This window comes from Oncorhynchus gorbuscha, linkage group LG22 (genome assembly GCF_021184085.1).
Source record: "Oncorhynchus gorbuscha isolate QuinsamMale2020 ecotype Even-year linkage group LG22, OgorEven_v1.0, whole genome shotgun sequence".
Taxonomy (NCBI): domain Eukaryota; kingdom Metazoa; phylum Chordata; class Actinopteri; order Salmoniformes; family Salmonidae; genus Oncorhynchus; species Oncorhynchus gorbuscha.
Genome location: NC_060194.1, coordinates 30,824,472 through 30,846,846, shown reverse-complemented (window position 1 = coordinate 30,846,846; position 22,375 = coordinate 30,824,472). Strand labels below are relative to the sequence as shown.

General features: G+C 44.4%; 1 protein-coding gene across 1 annotated transcript in view; it reads left to right on the top strand.

Moving 5' to 3' along the window:
• Positions 1 to 22,375, top strand: part of LOC124009655 (epidermal growth factor receptor-like) — an 84,917-nt gene that overhangs the window by 54,703 nt on the left and 7,839 nt on the right. The window contains exons 7-23 of the mRNA XM_046321677.1: positions 1,917 to 2,058; positions 6,014 to 6,130; positions 6,470 to 6,596; positions 6,721 to 6,794; positions 6,877 to 6,964; positions 7,096 to 7,295; positions 8,892 to 9,024; positions 10,397 to 10,487; positions 12,172 to 12,329; positions 15,625 to 15,663; positions 16,409 to 16,553; positions 16,665 to 16,787; positions 17,132 to 17,230; positions 18,300 to 18,485; positions 18,974 to 19,129; positions 19,385 to 19,460; positions 22,121 to 22,365. Of these exons, the coding sequence (XP_046177633.1) occupies positions 1,917 to 2,058; positions 6,014 to 6,130; positions 6,470 to 6,596; positions 6,721 to 6,794; positions 6,877 to 6,964; positions 7,096 to 7,295; positions 8,892 to 9,024; positions 10,397 to 10,487; positions 12,172 to 12,329; positions 15,625 to 15,663; positions 16,409 to 16,553; positions 16,665 to 16,787; positions 17,132 to 17,230; positions 18,300 to 18,485; positions 18,974 to 19,129; positions 19,385 to 19,460; positions 22,121 to 22,365 (2,199 nt within the window). The remainder of the gene's footprint in view (positions 1 to 1,916; positions 2,059 to 6,013; positions 6,131 to 6,469; positions 6,597 to 6,720; positions 6,795 to 6,876; positions 6,965 to 7,095; positions 7,296 to 8,891; positions 9,025 to 10,396; positions 10,488 to 12,171; positions 12,330 to 15,624; positions 15,664 to 16,408; positions 16,554 to 16,664; positions 16,788 to 17,131; positions 17,231 to 18,299; positions 18,486 to 18,973; positions 19,130 to 19,384; positions 19,461 to 22,120; positions 22,366 to 22,375) is intronic.

Genomic DNA, 22,375 nt, shown 5'->3' with positions numbered 1-22,375 from the left:
ACTGTACTGGACCCAGACTGTCTGGTGAGAGACCCTAACCATAACCCACCTTCACACTGTACTGGACCCAGACTGTCTGGTGAGAGACCCTAACCATAACCCACCTTCACACTGTACTGGACCCAGACTGTCTGGTGAGAGACCCTAACCATAACCCACCTTCACACTGTACTGGACCCAGACTGTCTGGTGAGAGACCCTAACCATAACCCACCTTCACACTGTACTGGACCCAGACTGTCTGGTGAGAGACCCTAACCATAACCCACCTTCACACTGTACTGGACCCAGACTGTCTGGTGAGAGACCCTAACCATAACCCACCTTCACACTGTACTGGACCCAGACTGTCTGGTGAGAGACCCTAACCATAACCCACCTTCACACTGTACTGGACCCAGACTGTCTGGTGAGAGACCCTAACCATAACCCACCTTCACACTGTACTGGACCCAGACTGTCTGGTGAGAGACCCTAACCATAACCCACCTTCACACTGTACTGGACCCAGACTGTCTGGTGAGAGACCCTAACCATAACCCACCTTCACACTGTACTGGACCCAGACTGTCTGGTGAGAGACCCTAACCATAACCCACCTTCACACTGTACTGGACCCAGACTGTCTGGTGAGAGACCCTAACCATAACCCACCTTCACACTGTACTGGACCCAGACTGTCTGGTGAGAGACTGGCAGAAACACCAACTTCACACACTGTACTGGACCCAGACTGTCTGGTGAGAGACTGACAGAAACACCAACTTCACACACTGTACTGGACCCAGACTGTCTGGTGAGAGACTGGCAGAAACACCAACTTCACACACTGTACTGGGGACAGACTGTCTGGTGAGAGACTGACAGAAACACCAACTTCACACACTGTACTGGACCCAGACTGTCTGGTGAGAGACTGACAGAAACACCAACTTCACACACTGTACTGGACCCAGATTGTCTGGTGAGAGACTGACAGAAACACCAACTTCACACACTGTACTGGGGTCAGGATTATTACCTCACCATGTCATGTGATTATACCAGGAAGAGAGAGACTGAAGCCACCTTCACATATTACCGGGGTCAGAGGTTATAGGGAGAGAGGCCATGAGTGGCTCCATAAGGGAGGACACTTGCATCTCTCACAAGCTATTATGTATTATTTCAAGTTAGTTCTTAACCCAATAACAGTGTCGTCACTCAAGAGTCAAGGGTTTGAGGAAACAGACCCACATTGCATTTCACACATAATTATTTCTCTCTTATGAGGCTCCCTTGTGACTTACTGGCTCACAACCAACCATACACCGGGTGAGTGTTTTCTATCCACTTTATGATTGAAACCAAATTGTGTTGCAAATTGTGTTGCTCTTGCATCCAGTGACCACTGGTTAAACTCTGCTTTTTGACAGTGCCTTGAGAATCAGGCTGGGTCCCCAGCTGGGAGCTAAGCCAGTCACCTATTCCTCTCTCTAGCTAACCTAAGGCATGAAATAGAAATGCAGTGTTATCATCTGAGTATATATGGCTCTGTTATATGGTCCTAGTGCTCTCTGGGTTGGCTGGGTTGAATTGATGATTAGGCAGTACTTGACTTGGGTAGGAGCTCACAGGAGTTGAGTACCGGAACCTCAAATGTTCTACTGTTTGAGCTCCTTGTTCCTCTTCGTAGAATATTAGCTCAAAAGTATTGCGGAGCTCCTGCACCTAAATATAAACAGTACCGGCACCCAAAATGAGTACCCAAACCTATTGTCCAAGTCAAGCACTGTGATTAGGCCATTTAAAACATTTTGCAATGGGAAAGTGAAAACAAACATTTCCTATTGGACAAGTTCAGGTTGTCCCTCCCGGTGTCAGTCAGTTTTCTTCCGTTTGGTGCCTAATAAACACAACCCTCTTTGATGTCGTAGGCCTGCCGTGACTTTCAGGATGATGGGATGTGTAAAGACTCGTGTCCCCGCCTCCTGCTCTACGACCGTAACCTTCACCAATTGGTCAACAACCCAGACGGGAAGTACAACTTTGGGGCCACCTGCGTCAAGACTTGTCCTCGTAAGAAAACCCCCATGGCCCTCCGTGTCCCCTCCATGTCCCCCCATTACCTCCTCTGAGGCTGCAGTATAGGATAAATGATATAAGGATTGTTTAGAACATGGCTGCCCCATCCTGGTACTGGAGGGCCGAAACACTTCTGGTTTTCATCCTCTCATAATCACGGACTAATTCAGACCTGGGAACAGGGGAGAACGACTCCCCCGTCTCATTGAAGCCACAGAGGTTCAAAGCTGACTGTGGTACAGCAGGCATTGTTAGCAGAAAACAGGATCCCCATTATAGTGAATGGAAAATTGGCAATCTTCATGTAAATAAATCAAATATTAGAAGACAATCATGGTACCAATAGCTACTTCTAATACACCAGATGTGTCTCCTTGAGCTTTACAATTACACACAAAATAAGTTATACGGATCATCATTTAGTTATTAATGGCAGCCTGCAGTACCCAGGTATGTCTTAAACTTGAGCTACTTAAATAGTGCAATTAGCTACCAGGTAGAAACAAAAACCAGACGTGTTTTGGCCCTCCAGGACCAGGACTGGGAAGCCCTGGTTTATAAACTGTACACAGAGGGGGCTTCAACCAGGTCTACAGACAACACATACAGTACCTGTCAAAAGTTTGGACACAAGGGTTTTTCTTTTTTTAAAACTATTTTCTACATTATAGAATAATAGTGGTGACATCAAAACTATGAAATAACACATTTGGAATCATGTAGTAACCAAAACAGTGTTAGACAAATCAAAATATATTTTATATTTGCGATTCTTCAAAATATCTACCCTTTGCCTTGATGACAGCTTTGCACACTCTTGGCATTCTCTCAACCAGCACCATGAGTCCATTTCAGACAACAGGTGTGCCTTATTTAAACCTTTGTGGAATTTCTGTCCTTCTTAATGCATTTGAGCCAATCAGTTGTGTTGTGACAAGGTAGGGGTGGTATACAGAAGATAGCCCTATTTGGTACAAGTCCTTATTATGGCAAGAACAGCTCAAATAAGCAAAGAAAAATGACAGTCCATCATCACTTTAAGAAATGAAGGTCAGTCAATCTGGAAAATTTCTAGAACTTTGAACGTTTCTTCAAGTGCAGTTGCAAAAAAACAGTGGTGGAAAAAGTACTCAAATCTCATACTTGAGTACATGTAAAGATATCTGCATAGAAAATGACTCAAATGAAAGTCACCCAGTAAAATACTAGTTGAGTAAAAGTCTAAAAGTATTTGGTTTTAAATATACTTAAGTATCAAAAGTAAATGTAGTTGCTAAAATATACTTACAGTTGAAGTCGGTAGTTTACATACACTTAGGTTGGAGACATTCAAACTCGTTTTTCAACCACTCCACAAATTTCTTGTTAACAAACTATAGTTTTGGCAAGTCAGTTAGGACATCTACTTTGTGCATGACACAAGTAATTTTTCCAACAATTGTTTACAGACAGATTATTTCACGTATAATTCACTGTATCACAATTCCAGTCGGTCAGAGGTTTACATACACTGCTGACTGCTTTTAAGCAGCTTGGAAAATTACAGAAAATTATGTCATGGCTTTAGCAGCTTCTGATAGACTAATTGACATCATTTGAGTCAATTGGAGGTGTACCTGTGGATGTGTTTCATCATGGGAACATCAAAAGAAATCAGCAAAAACATCAGGAAAAAAAGTTGTAGACCTCCACAAGTCTGGTTCATCATTGGGAGTAATTTCCAAATGCCTAACAGGACCACGTTCATCTGTACAAACAATAGTACGCAAGTATAAACACCATGGGACCACGCAGCCGTCATACCGCTCAGGAAGGAGACGCGTTCTGTCTCCTAGAGGTGCGAAAAGTGCAAATCAATCCCAGAACAACAGCAAAGGACCTTGTGAAGACGCTGGAGGAAACAGGTACAAAAGTATCTATATCCACAGTAAAACGAGTCCTATATCGACATAACCTGAAAGGACGCTAAGCAAGGAAGAAGCCACTGCTCCAAAACCGCCATAAAAAAGCCAGACTACGGTTTGCAACTGCAAATGGGGACAAAGATTGTACTTTTGGTCTGATGAAACAAAAATAGAACTGTTTGGCATCATGAGGAAGGAAAATTACGTGGATATATTGAAGCAACATCTCAAGACATCAGTCAGGAAGTTCAAGCTTGGTCACAAATGGGTCTTCCAAATGGACAATGACCCCAAGCATACTTCCATAGTTGTAGAAAAATGGCTTCTGAAAAAGCATGTGCGAGCAAGGAGGCCTACAAACCTGACAGTTACACCAGCTCTGTCAGGAAGAATGGGCCAAAATTCACCCAACTTATTGTGGGAAACTTGTGGAAGGCTACCTGAAACATTTGACCCAAGTTAAACAATTTTAAAGGCAATGCTACCAAATGCTAATTGAGTGTATGGTAAACTTCTGACCCACTGGGAATGTGATAAAATAAATAAAAGCTGAAATAAATAATTCTCTCAACCATTATTCTGACATTTCACATTCTTAAAATAAAGTGATGATTCTAACTGACCTAAGACAGGGAATTCTTACTAGGATTAAATGTCAGGAATTGTGAAAAACTGAGTTTAAATGTATTTGGCTAAGGTGAATGTAAACTTCCGACTTCAACTGTAAGTATAAAAAGTAAAAGTAAGAATAAAAAAAAAACCTTATTAATGAATAGCCAGGGTCACACTCCAACACTCAGACATAATTTAAAAACAAAGCATTTGTGTTTCTTGAGTCCGCCAGATCAGAAGCAGTAGGGATGACCAGGGATGTTCTCTTGATAAGTGTGGCAATTGGACCAAAGTATTTTTATTGAAGTACTTTACACCACTGGCAAAACCCATTAGGCGCTATGATGAAACTGGCTCTCATGAGAACCCCACAGGAAAGGAAGACCCAGAATTCATTAGTTACTAGCCTCAGAAATTGCAGGCCAAATAAATGTTTCACAAAGTTCAAGTAACAGACATCTCAACATCAACTGTTCAGAGGAGACTGCGTTAATCAGGCCTTCATGGTCAAATTGCTGCAAAGAAACCACTACTAAAGGACAGCAATAAGAAAAAGAGACTTGCTTGGGCCAAGAAACCCGAGCAATGGACATTAGACTGGTGGAAATCTGTCCTTTGGTCTGATGAGTCCAAATGAGAGATTTTTGTTTCCACCCGCCGTGTCTTTGTGAGACGCAGAGTAGGTGAACGGATGATTTCCACATGTGTGGTTCCAACTGTGAAGCATGGAGGAGGAGGTGTGATGGTGTGGGGGTGCTTTGCTGGTGACACTGTCAGGAATAGCAGCCAACATGTGCTCAGCATATGTGGGAACTCCTTCAAGACTGTTGGAAAAGCAGTCCAAATGAAGCTGGCTGAGAGAATGCCAAGAGTGTGCAAAGCTATCATCAAGGCAATGGGTGGCTACTTTTAAGAATCTAAAAACTAAAATATATTTTCATTTGTTTAACACTAACTTCATAGATTGTACAAATAAAGAAAACCCTTGAATGAGTAGGTGTGTCTAAACTTTTGACCGGTACTGTGTGAGTCTCAGTGATGTGAAATGTTCAGATCTGGTATTTTGAACAAGGGGATACATGGTCCCTCTAGCCTGGTGTTCGTGTCAGTCAGTCTGTGTCAGACTGAGTTTAATCATAAACTGCATAAGCGAGGAAAGAAAATGTTGTAGTTTTAGGGTGTGCTAATGCAGCAGCCTCCACTTTCTGTTAGAATCAGCACTCAACCTCTGGCATGCCTAAAATACTGTCCTGCAGTATTGCATTATATAGGTTTATTATATATTTTCATAGTTCTATTCCTTTGAAGAAATTAGATTTTTTTTTTTATTGTTTTTAATTTGACTTGATTTTAGAACCATATGTATATGATTAATGAGTGCTGATTGTGTACTCTTAGAATATAATCATTTTAGATTTTTTTCCCCTCCTCAGATAACTATGTGGTGACGGACCATGGAGCGTGCGTTCGGACATGCAGTGGTGACACATACGAGGTGGACGAGGGAGGGGTCAGGAAGTGCAAGAAGTGTGATGGACTGTGTCCCAAAGGTAGTTAATAATGCTACAGCTCCTACTATATATTCTGATGGCAGGGATTATAGCATTCACGATGATACTGCATGAATGTGCCTCTCTATAACATCAAGTTCACCCCAGTGTTATTCCCCAAAGATGCACTGCAGGGTTGTGTTCAATACCATTTTATTTCCAATAGAGGATTTTCCGATTTTTGAATTTTACTTATTGAATAAAAATGTATTTTAACCTGATGTACTGCACTACTCTTCTGTTTTTTGGGAGGCTTGTGATTTCTCAAACTAACTTTTCTGTGTGTCAAGAAATTAGTAGCTACGTTTGTTTTTATTAATATGTTACTAATTTTCACAGTTTGCAATGGACTTGGAATGGGAAAACTTGCCAATATTCTGTCAATTAATGCCACCAACATTGACACATTTAAAAACTGTACCAAAATCAATGGGAACATTGCTATTATCTACACATCTATCCATGGGTAAGTAATGAGCACATTAAGGTCTTTTGAAATTGCAGAAACATCATAGATCATTTCTAACCTTTGTATTGTGAAATTCACAAATATGACAGATGCATGTCACAGTTGTTATTGCTATTCACAGGGACACGTTCACCAAAGCACCTAAGATGGATCCGGCCAAGCTAGAAGTTTTCAAGACAGTTAGAGAAATTACCGGTAAGAATAGAGCCATGGCAGTTCAAATCAGACTAAAGTGCACTTTTCACGATTATTACAAAAACATCTATTCATCTTCCAGGGTACTTGCTGATTCAGAACTGGCCTGAGAACATGACGTCCCTCAGTCCATTTGAGAACCTGGAGATCATCCGTGGACGGACCAAGCGGTAAGATCACTGTTTCTGGCCTCTCTCTAAACCTCAACCTCTACTACAGGGTGCCACTGACCGTGAATGAGTTGATGTGACTCATTCAATATCCCTTTAACTCCTCTCTCTCTCCCTCTCTCTGTTCTCAGTGTTCTGTTGAGCTTGGCCATAACCCAGTTAACCATCACCCACCTGGGGCTGCGTAACCTGAAGGAGATCAGTGACGGAGACGTGGTCATTGCAAAAAACCCCAACCTCTGCTACACCAAGAATCACCACTGGAAGCAGTTGTTCAAGTCCGACACTCAGACCGCCCGGCTGGAGAACAACGCCGACGCAGCCGACTGCGGTAAATCATTCAGTCATTTTTTTATGATTAACATTTTTATAGATTTTTGCGGTCACATAACAGAAAAAAGCGAACACTAACAAACAGGAGATGCACAACAAACACCAGGAGTGAACACCATCATATCAGCTCAAGCCCATGACAAATGAGCGATAACATGTTCGGGTCTTACTAAACGAATGGTTACACTGGGATATGAGTGACTCTGAGATAATATTTGCACTCTATTGTTGTGGTAATAAAACTGTGATAGATACAGAATGCAATGATGATGGAGTGTTATTGTGGGAGAAAGGAAATGAACGCTAGCTTGTTGCTTGTGCAGGGTTGTGTGAAAAGAGAAAAGGGTTCAACAGGTGAAATGCTTACTTACTACAAGCACTTCACCAACAATGCAGTTCAAGAAATAGAGTTAAGAAAAGATTTACTAAATCAAATAAAGTAACAATACCGAGGCTATATACAGGGGGTTCCGGTACTGAGTCAATGTGGAGGCTATATACAGGGGGTTCCGGTACTGAGTCAATGTGGAGGCTATATACAGGGGGTTCCGGTACTGAGTCAATGTGGAGGCTATATACAGGGGGTTCCGGTACTGAGTCAATGTGGAGGCTATATACAGGGGGTTCCGGTACTGAGTCAATGTGGAGGCTATATACAGGGGGTTCCGGTACTGAGTCAATGTGGAGGCTATATACAGGGGTTCCGGTACTGAGTCAATGTGGAGGCTATATACAGGGGTTCCGGTACTGAGTCAATGTGGAGGCTATATACAGGGGGTTCCTGTACTGAGTCAATGTGGAGGCTATATACAGGGGGTTCCTGGTACTGAGTCAATGTGGAGGCTATATACAGGGGTTCCGGTACTGAGTCAATGTGGAGGCTATATACAGGGGTTCCGGTACTGAGTCATGTGGAGGCTATATACAGGGGTTCCGGTACCGAGTCAATGTGGAGGCTATATACAGGGGGTTCCGGTACCGAGTCAATGTGGAGGCTATATACAGGGGGTTCCGGTACCGAGTCGATGTGTAGGCTATATACAGGGGGTTCCGGTACCGAGTCAATGTGGAGGCTATATACAGGGGGTTCCGGTACCGAGTCAATGTGGAGGCTATATACAGGGGGTTCCGGTACCGAGTCAATGTGGAGGCTATATACAGGGGGTTCCGGTACCGAGTCGATGTGGAGGCTATATACAAGGGGTTCCGGTACCAAGTCAATGTGGAGGCTATATACAGGGGGTTCTGGTACCAAGTCGATGTGGAGGCTATATACAGGGGGTTCCGGTACCAAGTCGATGTGCTGGAGTAAAGGTTAGTCGAGGTAGGTAGAGGTAAAGTGACTATGCATACCGTAGATAATAAACAGCGAGTAGCAGCAGTGTAAAATCAAAGGAGGGGGGGGTCAATGTAAATAGTCCAGGTGGCCATTTAATTAATTGTTCAGCAGTTTTATGGCTTGGGGGTAGAAGCTGTTAAGGAGCCTTTTGGACCGTGATGTGCGGTAGAAGAGAACAGTTAAGGCTTGGGTGACTGGAGTCTTTAACAATGTTTTGGGCCTATCTATAGTATGCGTCTGTATGTGTGTTTGCAGGGATGCAGAACAGCACGTGTGACAGGATGTGTACCAGAGATGGCTGCTGGGGTCCTGGACCCACCATGTGTTTCGCCTGTCAGGACTACAGCCGAGCAGGAAGCTGTGTCGACTCCTGCAACCTACTGGAGGGGTGAGAGGAGCCCCTATCTGTTCCCCATTGTAACCTACTGGAGTGGTGAGATAAGGAGCCATTGTAACCTACTGGAGGGGTGAGATAAGGAGCCATTGTAACCTACTGGAGGGGTGAGATAAGGAGCCATTATAACCTACTGGAGGGGTGAGATAAGGAGCCATTGTAACCTACTGGAGGGGTGAGATAAGGAGCCATTGTAACCTACTGGAGGGGTGAGATAAGGAGCCATTGTAACCTACTGGATGGGTGAGATAAGGAGCCATTGTAACCTACTGGAGGGGTGAGAGAGAAGTCATTGTAACCTACTGGAGGGGTGAAAGAGGAGCCATTGTAACCTACTCGAGGGGTGAGATAAGGAGCCATTGTAACCTACTGGAGGAGTGAGAGAGGAGCCATTGTACCCTACTGGAGGGGTGAGAGAGGAGCCATTGTAACCTACTGGAGGGGTGAGAGACGAGCCATTGTAACCTACTGGAGGGGTGAGAGAGGAGCCATTGTACCCTACTGGAGGGGTGAGAGAGGAGCCATTGTAACCTACTGGAGGGGTGAGAGAGGAGCCATTGTAACCTACTGGAGGAGTGAGATAAGGAGCCATTGTAACCTACTGGATGGGTGAGACAGGAGCCATTGTAACCTACTGGAGGGGTGAGAGATGAGTCATTGTAACCTACTGGAGGGGTGAGAGAGGAGCCATTGTAACCTACTGGAGGGGTGAGAGAGGAGCCATTGTAACCTACTGGAGGGGTGAGAGAGGAGCCATTGTACCCTACTGGAGGGGTGAGAGAGGAGACATTGTAACCTACTGGAGGGGTGAGAGAGGAGCCATTGTAACCTACTGGAGGGGTGAGAGGAGACATTGTAACCTGATTCTGTAGCTGAAGCAGGGAGGAAAAGTGAAAGTAACTTGTTGTATACTTGGCAAAGAAAAACGTGTATTTTGCAAGAAAATGTTGCATGAAACGATGTATGGAATTTAACAGTAAAAACAGATGGAGTATATCTAAGAAAGGTAGTAAGACAGTACTTAACAGTAGAATTGTTCACTTTTGGTAATGAAGAAAGTTCTCTCAGCTGGAATGGAATCACTTAACTCATAGCTGTTTAACTTTGGGAGTCCTCTCCTCTGTCAAACATTGAGCATCAACCTTGCTTACAATTTAACTACTGCTATGAGGAACGGGATCAAGTATTTCACTGCAAATGCAACCATCTGAAATTAAATGTTCAACCAATAGAAATATAGCCTGGTCCCTATCTTACCAACTCCTATGGGACAATGACTAGAGGAGTTGGCAAGATGGCACAAACCGAATTGGGACTAGGCTAGTGGAAATATGCTTCATGCTATCATGTGTCCTAATTGTTGCAGGGAGCCACGGGAGACTGAAGTGAATAAGACGTGTGTGGAGTGTCACCTTGAGTGTCAGCTCCTCAACGGGACCCAGACCTGCTCTGGACCAGTATGTGTGTCTCTTATATATGCTACGTCAGTGCAGTCTCTGTAATATAGTATACACTACCATTCAAAAGTTTGGGGTCACAAAGAAATGTCCTTGTTTTTGAAAGAAAAGCACATTTTTTGTCCATTAAAATAACATCAAATTGATCAGAAATACAGTGTAGACATTGTTGGTGTAATGGTGTTGGTGTAAATGATTATTGTAGCTCGAAACGGAATATTTTTTTTATGGAATATCTACATAGGCGTACAGAGGCCCATTATCAGCAACCATCACTCCTGTGTTCCAATGGCACGTTGTGATAGCTAATCCAAGTTTATATAATTTTAAAAGACTAATGGATAATTCGAAAACCCTTTTGCAATTATGTTAGCACAGCTGAAAACGGTTGTGCTAATTAAAGAAGCAATAAAACTGGCCTTCTTTAGACTAGTTGAGTGTCTGGAGCATCAGCATTTGTGGGTTCGATTACAGGTTCAAAATGGCCAGAAACCCGTCTTCTGAAACCCGTCAGTCTATTCTCGTACTGAGAAATGAAGGCTATTCCATGCGGGAAATTGCCAAGAAACTGAAGATCTCATACAGCGCAGTGTACTACTCCCGTCACAGAATAATGCAAATTGTCTCTAACCAGAATAAAAAGTGGAATGGGAGGCCACGGTGCACAACTGAGCAAGAGGACAAGTACATTATAGCGTCTAGTTTGAGAAACAGACAACTCACAAGTCCTTAACTGGCAGCTTCATGAAATAGTACCCGCAAAACACCAGTCTCAACGTCAACTGGGAAGAGGCGACTCCGGGAGGCTGGACTTCTAGGCATAGTTGCAAAGAAAAAGCCATATCTCAGACTAATAAAAATAACATATTAAGATGGGCAAAATAATACACACTGGACAGAGGAACTCTGCCTAGAAGGCCAGCATCCTGGAGTCACCTTTTCACTGTTGACGTTGAGACTGGTGTTTTGTGGGTACTATTTAATGAAACTGCCAGTTGAGGACTTGAGGCCATTTCTAAGTGAGCCCAAACTTCTGAACTGTAGTGTACTATGTAGTAGTATGTGTCACTATAATATACTATGAAGAAGTATCCCACTGGGCACAGATGTATTTTCAACATCTAGTTTTGATTTACATTTGGTTGAGTTGTTAACCAACAGAAAAAATCAACATGAAACAAAAAATGTCAACATGTCATTGGAATTCGTTTTTTTTATTCCCTTGCGTTGATGACTTTTTGCAAATCCAATCAGTTTTCCAAGTTGATTCAACATCATCACACAGAAGTTTGTTGTTGAAATGAGGTGGAAACAATGTTGATTCAACCAGTTTTTGACCAGTGGGATGTCTCTCTCCCTATAATATAATATGTAGCAGTTTGTGTGTCTCTCCATGCTATGTCCCAGAACAATAGGCACAATGTATTTCTCTGGCATTCTATTGCAGAGTCATTTGCTTACCCTTTAGACTGGCAGCCTTTCAGACCAGGATCAGTACATCTGTAAACATATTAGCATGTGAGCACCCCGGGACACAGTTGTCGCCATCTTTGAAGTTGGTACACTGGGCACACTGCTTGTGTTTGTTAATGATTCTACATCTCAGCACATTAGGGCTGTTTCCTTAGAATGTTTATTTAGATGTGTATGTAATACATTGTCTTGCTATCCTCCTTTCTTTCAGGGTCATGAGCAGTGTACCCGGTGTGCCAACTTCAAAGATGGAGACAACTGTGTCCCGTGGTGCCCTAGAGGGGTGGCTGGGGGCAAGAACACCTTCATCTGGAAATACGCAGATAAGATGAAGGTGTGCCAGCTGTGCCACCAGAACTGTACCGAGGGGTAAGTAAGGGCATCTGTCACAACCGCATAAATTCATTAATAATTCACAAATACACAAATGGCGGCGGAGAAGAAGGCAGACGTTTTACGTGCCCCCAGCCGATTGTTTTTTTATTTGCGTTGTTTGTAACTTATTTTTTTACTTATTTTCTACATAATGTTTCCGCTACCGTCTCTTATCACCAAAAAGAACTTCTATACATCAGGACTGCGATTACTCACCACAAACTAGCAGAATTATTATTTTCCTTTCAATACTCTGATGAGCTCGACACGAAGGATATGCTGTATCCTCGGGAAAAGGCCCCGATCCACGTGATCTGCGTGAAGAGGAGGCAAAGAAAGAGGGGCCGAAGTGCAGGCTGCCTTCTGAAAATTTGTAGGCGATCGAATAAACCCCCACTTCCCTTCATTCTGCTAGCAAATGTGCAATCCTTGGAGAATAAAATCAACGAGATACGCGGAAGATTAAACTACTTTAACATCAAGCTGCTGTAACATCTAATGCTTCACAGAGTCGTGGCTGAACAGCGACAATATCAACATTCAGCTGGCTGGTTATACGGAGTATCGGCAGAATAGAACAGCAGCGTCTGGTAAGACAAGGGGCGGCGGACTATGTATTTATGTAAATAACAGTTGGTGCACGATATCTAAGGAGGTCTCGAGCTATTGCTCGCCTTTGGTAGAGTATCTCATGATAAGCTGTAGACCACACTACCTACTGAGAGAGTTTATCTGTATTCTTCGTAGCTGTTTACATACCACCACAGACTGGCACTAAGACAGAATTGAATTAGCTGTATTCCGCCATAAGCAAACAAGAAAACGCTCACCCAGAGGCGGCGCTCCTAGTAGCAGGGGACTTTAATGCAGGGAAACATAATTACTGTTCACCAAATTTCTACAAGCATGTTAAATGTGCAACCAGAAGGAAAAAAACCCTGGACCACCTTTACTCCACACACAAAGACGCATAAAAAGCTCTCCTTCGCCCTCCATTTGGCAAATCTGACCATAATTCTATCCTCCTGATTCCTGCATAAAAGCAAAAATTAAAGCAGGAATCACCAGTGACTACATCAATAAAAAAGTGGACAGATGAAGCAGATGCTAAGCTACAGGACTGTTTTGCTAGCACAGACTGGAATATGTTCCGCGATTCCTCCGATGGCATTGTGGAGTACACCACATCAGTCATTGGATTCATCAATAAGTGCATAACCTCGTCCCCACAGTGACCGTACATACATACCCCAACCAGATTTAATGGATTACAGGCAGCATCCACACTGAGCTAAAGGCTAGAGCTGCCGCTTTCAAGGAGCGGGACTCTAACCCGGAAGCTTATAACAAATCCCGCTATGCCCTCCGACGAACCATCAAACAGGCAGAGTGTCAATACAGGACCAACATTCAAATCGTACTACACCGGCTCTGACGCTCGTCAGATATGGCAGGGCTGGCAAACCATTACAGACTACAAAGGGAAGCACAGCCGAGATCTGCCCAGTGACACAAACCTACCAGATGAGCTAAACTACTTCTATGCTCTCTTCGAGGCAAGTAACACTGAAACATGCATAAGAGCACCAGCTGTTCTGAAAGACTGTGATCACGCTCTTCGCAAGCCGATGTGAGTAAGACCTTTAAACAGGTCAACATTCACAAGGCCGCAGGGCGAGATGGATTACCAGGATGTGTACTGCGAGCATACGCAGGCCAACTGGAAAGTGTCTTCACTGACATTTTCAACATCTCCCTGTCTGAGTCTGTAATACCAACATGTTTTAAGCAGACCACCATAGTGCCTGTGCCCAAGAACACTATGGTAACCTGCCTAAATGACTACCGACCCGTAGCACTCACGTCTGTAGCCATGAAGTGCTTTGAAAGGCTGGTTATGGCTCACAACACCATCATCCCATAAACCCTAGACCCACTCCAATTTGCATACCGCCCCAATGATGCAATCTCTATTGCACTCCACACTGCCCTTTCCCACCTGGACAAAAAGAACAGCTATGTGAGAATGCTATTCATTGACTATAGCTCAGCGTTCAACACCATAGTGCCCTCTAAGCTCATCACTAAGCTAAGGACCCTGGCAATAAACACCTCCCTCTGCAACTGGATCCTGGACTTCCTGACGGGCCACCCCCAAGGTGGTAAGGGTAGGTAACAACACATTCGCCACACTGATCCTCAACACAGGGGCCCCTCAGGGGTGCGTGCTCAGTCCCCTCCTGTACTCCCTGTTCACTCATGACTGCACGGCCAGGCATGACTCCAACACCATCATTACATTTGCAGATGACAGCAGGCCTGATCACCGACAACGACAAAACAGCTGATAGGGAGGAGGTCAGAGATCTGGCCGTGTGGTGCCAGGACAACAATCTCTCCGTCAACGTGATCAAGACAAAGGAGATGATTGTGGACTACAGGAAAAAGAGGACTGAGCACGCCGCCAATCTGATCGACGGGGCTGCAGTGGAGCAGGTTGAGAGCTTAAAGTTCCTTGGAGTCCACATCACCAACAAACTAACATGGTCCAAGCACACCAAGACAGTCATGAAGAGGGCACAACAAAACCTATTCCTGAAAAGATTTGGCATAGGTTCTCAGATCCTCAAAAGGTTTTACAGCTGCACCACCGAGAGCATCCTGACTGGTTGCATCACTGCCTGGTATGGCAACTGTTTGGCCTCCGACCGCAAGGCACTACAGAGGGTAGTGCGAATGGCCCAGTACATCACTGGGGCCAAGCTTCCTGCCATCTAGGACCTCTATACCAGGCGGTGTCAGCGGAAGGCCCTAAAAATGGTCAAAGACTCCAGCCACCCTCGCCGGTACCGCATAGCAAGCGGTACCGGCGCCAAGTCTAAGTCCAAGAGGCTTCTATACAGATTCTACCCCCAAACCATAAGACTCCTGAACATCTAGTCAAATGGCTACCCCCCCCCCCTCCACACCACTGCTACTCTGATGTCATCTATGCATCGTCACTTTAATAACTCTACCTACATGTACATACTGCCTCAACTAACTGGTGCCCCCTCACATTGACTCTGTACCGGTTCCCCCCTGTATATAGTCTCGCTATTGTTATTTTACTGCTGCACTTTAATTACTTGTTACTTTTATTTCTTATTCTTATCTGTATTTTCTTTAAACTGCATTGTTGGTTAGGGGTTCCTAAGTAAGCATTTCACTGTTGTATTCGGCGCATGTGACAAATAAAATTTGATTTGATTTGAATAAAAAAAACATATATGTGCTAATATGTTTACAGATGTACTGGTCCTGGTCTGAAAGGCTGTCAGTCTAAAGGGTAAGCAAGTGACTCTAGTCATGAATATTAACTTACAAACATACTGTTCAAATTCAACATAAACTTAAACACTAAGCTAATGAACATTTGATAATTTGTGGAAGTATTTTGCCCGCATTGATTGGTTACCATCTGTTCCCCTTTCAGTAACTCTGGGCTGTCAGTGATTGGTTACCATCTGTTCCCCTTTCAGTAACTCTGGGCTGTCAGTGATTGGTTACCATCTGTTCCCCTTTCAGTAACTCTGGGCTGTCAGTGATTGGTTACCATCTGTTCCCCTTTCAGTAACTCTGGGCTGTCAGTGATTGGTTACCATCTGTTCCCCTTTCAGTAACTCTGGGCTGTCAGTGATTGGTTACCATCTGTTCCCCTTTCAGTAACTCTGGGCTGTCAGTGATTGGTTACCATCTGTTCCCCTTTCAGTAACTCTGGGCTGTCAGTGATTGGTTACCATCTGTTCCCCTTTCAGTAACTCTGGGCTGTCAGTGATTGGTTACCATCTGTTCCCCTTTCAGTAACTCTGGGCTGTCAGTGATTGGTTACCATCTGTTCCCCTTTCAGTAACTCTGGGCTGTCAGTGATTGGTTACCATCTGTTCCCCTTTCAGTAACTCTGGGCTGTCAGTGATTGGTTACCATCTGTTCCCCTTTCAGTAACTCTGGGCTGTCAGTGATTGGTTACCATCTGTTCCCCTTTCAGTAACTCTGGGCTGTCAGTGATTGGTTACCATCTGTTCCCCTTTCAGTAACTCTGGGCTGTCAGTGATTGCAGCTGGTGTGGTTGGCGGGATGCTGGCCTTTCTCATCATGGGCCTGTCCGTCTTCGTGTTGCTAAGACGACGCCACATCAAGAAGAAGAGGACCCTGCGAAGACTCCTCCAGGAGAGAGAGGTGAGAGGCAGAAATTGAACTGCTGAGCCTCAAGGGCTTTCTAGGGCTGGAATTCAATCACCTTATTGCATCAATGTGAACAAAGTAAACCATCCTTATATGCATCTACAGTTAGTTGAACCGCTGACCCCCAGTGGGGAGGCGCCCAACCAGGCTCTGCTCCGTATCCTGAAGGAGACGGAGTTTAAGAAAATCAAAGTTTTGGGATCAGGGGCCTTCGGCACTGTATACAAGGTAAATACAAATGCTCACAGTATCTAGATTTAATTCTGGAAACTCCAGTTTCATGGATTGTACTGTGGTACTGTACGTAAAGAGTTTATGGGAATGTATGTTCAGACTGAATATAAACCAACACTTTTAGATACATCTACATCTGTTTTTACAACAACAGCCAGATATTTAATGCACCACATCATGCATCAATCCACACTCACCCTCCTGTCTCCTTATTAGTTATTTTACCATTCCCACATTCTACTAACGACAAAAGATTGAAAGAAATGATCAGAGTACACACACTGACACAGATTTCTCCTGTTATCATGTTAAATAACCCTACGGTCTGTCCTATCCAGGGTCTGTGGGTCCCTGAAGGAGAGGATGTGAAGATCTCTGTGGCCATCAAGGTTTTAAGAGAGGCCACATCACCTAAAGCCAACAAGGAGATCTTGGACGTGAGTCATATCACTCTGTCACTTTACTCAAAGATGTTTGTTCATGGGAGTTAGAATCTGTTATCCTCCAAATATAAAGAGTCTATATCTAATTCACAGTAGAATCTGTATGGTATTATACAGTCTAAGTTAGTGCTGTTAGGCACACTCTGGTATCAGTCAGTCATTGATGGCCATCCATACCATGCGCTAATGTTTTGACATTAGTATTTTGACCTAATTTAGCTGCATAATACACTCAGTATTATTGCATGTTACTGGCCAATTTAGGTGTCACGTTTCCTTTAATAGTCTAATTCCAAGCACATGCTCTTCCATTTAGGTAGAAGCTGAAATAATGACAACATTTAGCTTGAAAATGGAGTCAGGTTTCTAGTCAGGGACCTCGATGGGGACGTAGGAAATGGGATTAACTCATTGAGAAACTTTGGTCCAGGGTTGGGCGTGGGAGGAGGATACTAATTCAATGTTAAGGTGTTCTGGAAATGAATTTAGAATCTCTTCCAGTAACCGCAGTTAAAAAACACAGTCCAGACCTGGGTTGAAATAGTATTGGAAATCTTTCAAATACTTTAGCTGGGCTTGATTGAGCTTTCCTGGCATTGTTGAACCAATAGAATAGTCCCAAAAGCACAAACTCTACCCACCTGGCACTCCAGGCAGGCTCAAGTATTTGAGAGATTTAAAATGCTATTTGAACCCCGGTCTGACAGTCATGAAAATTCAGTCAGACTTCATGGAGTGCATGGACAGCTGAGGTTTCACAGTGATGTTGCTCTTGTCCTCTTGTAATGAGGTCAACGCTCTCTTCAAAGTATTCACTAAGTTGACGTATTGTTCTGACCAGCGTCGTTGTCTTCAAGCTGTCAGTTGATATGAAATGTTCATGTTGGGTGGGTTTTATGAAGTCACAGTAGAATGATGCCACCATCCCTAGCCCTAAATGCTGTATACTGTACTGTTTGTGTGTTTTGTATAATGCCTACAATGTGATGACTAGTGTGGAGCAGAGTAGTGATGCCCTCCTTGGCCTGTAGTAAATGTTGGTACTGTATCTATCTGACTCTAGGAGGCCTATGTGATGGCCGGTGTGGACCACCCCCATGTTTGTCGTCTGCTGGGCATCTGCCTGACCTCTACAGTCCAGCTGGTCACCCAGCTCATGCCCTATGGCTGTCTGCTGGACTATGTCAAGGAGAACAAGGACAACATCGGGTCCCAGTACCTTCTCAACTGGTGTGTACAGATAGCCAAGGTAAGACTAAGCTGCAATTAAACAGTCATCGACCAGATAGTGTTTTTTTAAATTGCAGTGATTTTCCAATACTTCATCATCCTCCGTTTCAAACTGCTCCAACACAAATGGAACTTGACAGCTCCCACTACTAAGGACACATCCAACTTACTGATTAATGGCACCCAGACTATGATGAGGCCCTGAGTTTTCCTGACCCTAATTTCTGACTACCCATGAGTCACAGTGTATGGTATTTAATCAAACAGGAGTCAGTGGAACGTCTGGTGTAACCATGTATGGCAATGTATAGGCTCCTAATAGACCCCTACAGTTCAACCCTCATTTGACGTCTTGTTGACCTCTTTAAAACCTAATCAAACAATGAGTCATGAAAAATGTGAATACTGTTAGAATGCTTCCTTAATTTTCAGTAGTAATCGAACAGGCCCCATATAGCCGTCGACGTATACAAGATAATTTGACCTTTCACCTGTGGTTGATCCCAGGGGATGAGCTACCTGGAGGAGCATCACCTGGTGCATCGTGACCTGGCAGCGAGGAACGTCCTGGTGAAGACCCCTCAGCATGTCAAGATCACCGACTTCGGCCTGGCCAAACTCCTCAACTCTGACGAGAAGGAGTACCACGCAGACGGAGGAAAGGTCTGCTCAATCTCCTCATGTCATTTGATTTTAATTGAATTACTGTGTAGTAATGTAACAGAACCCATTTTTTGGAGTGTAAATCTAATATTATAATCCCCTTTTACTTTGATTGTATGATAGTGATAATGTATGTTGTTACTATGTCCATCCCTTACCCAACCTATTATATATAGTCTAACGATGCCCAGTATTAGCTACCTCAGGTTGGTCTTGCACAGTGAGCTCTATGTCATGAGAACCCTTTCTCTGCAGGTACCAATCAAATGGATGGCACTGGAGTCCATCCTCTACCGGACATATACACATCAAAGTGATGTGTGGAGCTATGGTAAGTCAGGAGAACATGCATCCTGTGGAGGTATGGTAAGTCAGGAGAACATACATCCTGTGGAGGTATGGTAAGTCAGGAGAACATGCATCCTGTGGAGGTATGGTAAGTCAGGAGAACATGCATCCTGTGGAGGTATGGTAAGTCAGGAGAACATGCATCCTGTGGAGGTATGGTAAGTCAGGAGAACATGCATCCTGTGGAGGTATGGTAAGTCAGGAGAACATGCATCCTGTGGAGGTATGGTAAGTCAGGAGAACATGCATCCTGTGGAGGTATGGTAAGTCAGGAGAACATGCATCCTGTGGAGGTATGGTAAGTCAGGAGAACATGCATCCTGTGGAGGTATGGTAAGTCAGGAGAACATGCATCCTGTGGAGGTATGGTAAGTCAGGAGAACATGCATCCTGTGGAGGTATGGTAAGTCAGGAGAACATGCATCCTGTGGAGGTATGGTAAGTCAGGAGAACATGCATCCTGTGGAGGTATGGTAAGTCAGGAGAACATGCATCCTGTGGAGGTATGGTAAGTCAGGAGAACATGCATCCTGTGGAGGTATGGTAAGTCAGGAGAACATGCATCCTGTGGAGGTATGGTAAGTCAGGAGAACATGCATCCTGTGGAGGTATGGTAAGTCAGGAGAACATGCATCCTGTGGAGGTATGGTAAGTCAGGAGAACATGCATCCTGTGGAGGTATGGTAAGTCAGGAGAACATGCATCCTGTGGAGGTATGGTAAGTCAGGAGAACATGCATCCTGTGGAGGTATGGTAAGTCAGGAGAACATGCATCCTGTGGAGGTATGGTAAGTCAGGAGAACATGCATCCTGTGGAGGTATGGTAAGTCAGGAGAACATGCATCCTGTGGAGGTATGGTAAGTCAGGAGAACATGCATCCTGTGGAGGTATGGTAAGTCAGGAGAACATGCATCCTGTGGAGGTATGGTAAGTCAGGAGAACATGCATCCTGTGGAGGTATGGTAAGTCAGGAGAACATGCATCCTGTGGAGGTATGGTAAGTCAGGAGAACATGCATCCTGTGGAGGTATGGTAAGTCAGGAGAACATGCATCCTGTGGAGGTATGGTAAGTCAGGAGAACATGCATCCTGTGGAGGTATGGTAAGTCAGGAGAACATGCATCCTGTGGAGATATGGTAAGTCAGGAGAACATGCATCCTGTGGAGGTATGGTAAGTCAGGAGAACATGCATCCTGTGGAGGTATGGTAAGTCAGGAGAACATGCATCCTGTGGAGGTATGGTAAGTCAGGAGAACATGCATCCTGTGGAGGTATGGTAAGTCAGGAGAACATGCATCCTGTGGAGGTATGGTAAGTCAGGAGAACATGCATCCTGTGGAGGTATGGTAAGTCAGGAGAACATGCATCCTGTGGAGGTATGGTAAGTCAGGAGAACATGCATCCTGTGGAGGTATGGTAAGTCAGGAGAACATGCATCCTGTGGAGGTATGGTAAGTCAGGAGAACATGCATCCTGTGGAGGTATGGTAAGTCAGGAGAACATGCATCCTGTGGAGGTATGGTAAGTCAGGAGAACATGCATCCTGTGGAGGTATGGTAAGTCAGGAGAACATGCATCCTGTGGAGGTATGGTAAGTCAGGAGAACATGCATCCTGTGGAGGTATGGTAAGTCAGGAGAACATGCATCCTGTGGAGGTATGGTAAGTCAGGAGAACTTACATATTCACTATTTAATAGGATTAATGCACTGATACCTTTACATTCTGCCAAAACACTAACATGCCAATGCTGCATTGTGTCAGAATTAACTACATTGCTTGTGTAACCCCAGATACATAAATATTGATTCTGGATAATGTACTTACGCAAATCTGTTAGAGTCAGGTCCAAATGGGGATGTTGGTTTGCTAGAGTCTGGGAGATGAGAGAAACAGCTAACTAGTATCGGTGATATGCACCGCAAGTCCCAGAGGCCCAATGTCTTGTCAAAAGAAACTTTGAAACCTCAACTTTCTCAAGTCAACAACACACACACCACCCCCGGTTTGGACACTCGCAAGCATGCACACACACACACGCACAGACACACGCGCACACACACGCACACACACACACACACACACACACACACACACACACACACACACACACACACACACACACACACACACACACACACACACACACACACACACACACACACACACACACACACACACACACACACACACACACACACACACACACACACACACACACACACACTCAGCGGGCCAGTCTCCAGATCCTGTCCTCTGAGGTTGGATTGTGTCTTCCGCTCTACAAGGCAAAGACATCAGTAGCAGCAGCCAGCCCTCCTCCTCCCTTCTTTCCATCCTCTTCTCATTTTCCTCATCCTCCTTTTCCCTTTCAAACTGCTCCAACACCAACGGAACATGACAACTCCCACTCCTAAGGACACATCCAACTTACTGATGTTTACTGTGGAATGTTCTGAAAACTAACTTAGGCAGATATCAACACAATGCTATCGGCTTTTCTGGAATGAAAACAGTCATCTTCCCTAGTGACTGAACTTTATCTGAGATTGTGCCACTATCATTAAGTGTGACAATAATGAAAGTTTTTAACTGAGATTATGTCATTGATTGTGACTCCGTTTCACTGTACCTCTGTTTAGGTGTGACCGCGTGGGAGCTGATGACGTTTGGGACCAAGCCCTATGACGGCATCCCAGCCAGTGAGGTAGCAGGGGTGCTAGAGAAAGGCGAGCGGCTCCCCCAGCCTCCCATCTGTACCATAGACGTCTACATGATCATGGTCAAATGTTGGATGATCGACGCAGACAGCAGGCCTCGTTTCCGGGAGCTGATAGCTGAGTTTTCCAAGATGGCGCGGGATCCCCCACGTTACCTTGTCATCCAGGTAAGCATTT